Source organism: Benincasa hispida, chromosome 12, assembly GCF_027475165.1.
Source record: "Benincasa hispida cultivar pf3 chromosome 12, pf3_genome.v1.1, whole genome shotgun sequence".
Taxonomy (NCBI): Eukaryota; Viridiplantae; Streptophyta; class Magnoliopsida; order Cucurbitales; family Cucurbitaceae; genus Benincasa; species Benincasa hispida.
The window spans coordinates 17,595,066-17,597,527 of NC_143489.1; the positions used below are offsets into that span (position 1 = coordinate 17,595,066).

The 2,462-nt window shown below is 43.9% G+C and overlaps 1 protein-coding gene across 1 annotated transcript; it reads right to left on the minus strand.

The window, feature by feature from the left end:
• Positions 1-1,119: 1,119 nt before the first annotated feature.
• LOC150031824 (uncharacterized) lies at positions 1,120-2,199 on the minus strand. Its single transcript, XM_090308290.1, has one exon. It carries the CDS (start codon positions 2,197-2,199, stop codon positions 1,120-1,122), a length of 1,080 nt encoding a protein of 359 aa, XP_090164416.1.
• Positions 2,200-2,462: the final 263 nt, after the last annotated feature.

A 2,462-nucleotide genomic window follows, 5' to 3' on the forward strand; every position in this document is an offset into this window, starting at 1 on the left:
TATTTAGCTGACAATCATTACTATCTGGGAATTTTAATGCGTTGAGCACATTAAATTTCACCTCTTCATTATCCACGTGCATGGTTAGCTCACCTTTATGCATGTCAATCAGAACTTTCCCAATAGCCAAGAAAGGTGTCCAAAGATGATTGGAACCTCCCTATCTGCTTCATAATCCAAAATAATGAAGTCTGCTAGGAATATGAGATTGTCAACCTTTACCAAAACATCTTCAATCTTCTCTTCTGGGTACTTAATTGTCCTGTCAGCGAGTTAAAAGGTGACAGAAGTAGGTTGTGCCTCGCCAATTCTCAATTTCTTAAAAACTGAAAGAGGCATGAGATTGATGCTTGCTTCTAGTCGCACAACGCATGACCCACATCTAATCCTCCAATTGAACAAGGAACTGTGAAGCTCCCTGGGTCCTTCTGCTTCTATGGTAGCTTGTTGCTTACTAACCCGCATTCCTACGTTAGTGCTATTACTTCTTTCTCATTGACTTTTCTCTTTTTCGTCAAAATTTCCTTCAAAAACTTCACATATGTTGGCATCTGCTCCAAAGCTTCTATGAGTGGAATGTTGATGTGCAGCTGCTTTAGGAGCTCGAGAAAGCACTTGAATTGATGTTCATCATTCTTCTTCATTAGACGCCTGGGGAATGGTGCGTTCAGAGACACCTCCTACTTTCCCACGTTAGACGTGCCAGTTTTCGAATGGCTTGTATTTTCTGGCGTTCTCTCTTCCTGATCCATTGTACATGTAATGCATTCTTTCGAAGGACTATTGTTTCTTGGATTCATCTTTCTTTCTGCAAGGGCTCTTCCACTCTGCAACGTTACTGCATGACATTGCTTTTTCCCGTTATTATTCCCAGGTGTCTCTGTATTGCTGGGTAGAACATCTGGCTGCCTGCTTTTCAACTCGCTTGCAATCTGCCCCACCTGGAGTTCCAGGTTTCTGATTGATGACGTCTGGCTCTTCAGCATTGCATCGTTCTGGGCTATACTCTTTCAATAGGTTTTCCAGCGGAGTTCCAGAACTCGATGCGTGGCCACCTCTATTGAAAGGTTGTTGATGTTGTTGATGCGTTTGTTGAAAGACAGGCGGCGGTCCATTCCTTTACTGATGGCTTGCGCCTGGGTGGTGCTCTTGCTGATTTTCTCCTGTCCAAGAAAAATTCGGATGGTTTCTCCATCCAAGGTTATAAGTATTAGAAAATGGGTTATTCTTGATGAAACATACTGACTGAGGGTTCTGAGGACACTCAGCATATGAGTGAAAATCTCCGTATCCTACACAGGTTACCCCGGGTTGCCCTAACACCTCCACTTGATTCACCTTCAACTGGTTTGGTGCGTTTTCTAGTGTTATGCTCTGTAGAAGGTTGTTCATGGTAGCCACTTGAGCGAAGAGCGTGGCTATTACGTTGGTATCAATAGAGTTAATGTTCTGAGATCTTCTTCGTCTGTCATATCTTCCATCGTATGTGTCATCTACCCACTCCATGTTATGTTTGGCAATGCGATCTAATATTTCTTTAGCTTTAGTATAGGATTTGTCCATCAGTCCTCCGGCTGCTGCTGTGTTTGCTGCCATCTGTGACGCCCTGCTTAGTCCGCCATAAAACGTCTCCATCTGAATAGTCAAAAGTAGTCCATGGTTCGGACAGTTCTTGACCAAGCCCTTGAAACGCTCCCATGCAGCGCTCAAAGTCTCAGTGTCTTCCTGTTCAAAGTTCATGATTTCCCAACGCCTCCTCACGTTGGTGGTAGGTGGGAAGTATTTCTGCATAAACTTTTCCACCAACTTTTCCCATGTGGTGATTTCCCCAGGCTCTAATGAACTTACCCATTGCTTTGCGTCGTCTCGCAAAGAATAGGGAAACAATGAGGGCCTGATTGCCTTTGGTGTGATTCCAAGAATCACAAAGGAATTACATGTTTCCAGGAAACGCTTCATATGGGCATGAGGATCTTCGCCACGACTACCCCCAAATTGCCCAGCAGTTTGGAGCATTTGGAGCATAACAGATTTCATTTCAAACCTGGTTTCATCAGGCGTCGGATATATGATTCCTGGAGAGAAATCATATAACACAGGAGACACGTATTCTCTCATAGAACGCGTACTGTTGTTTGCCATCAGGATTGGGTTCTGTGCAGCGTGAGCCAGTTGCTGATTTTGTTGTTCTTCCACCATTTCTCTTTCCCTTTCTTGTTGTTTGAGTAATTGTTGCCTCAACCTTCGACGACGGTTGGATCGATTCCTATGCCGAAGGTCCGTTCAATCTCGGGGTCGTATCTGAACTCAGGAGTGTTCTCCCTATTCATACACGTTCATAATCCTAGGCGTAGCTTGTAATACTTCCCTTAATTGAAGTGTACCTACAACAAATACAAACGGAATTTCTGGTTAGTTCTTGTTGCTGAATTCCTCGGCAACGGCGCCAAAAACTTGTTCCA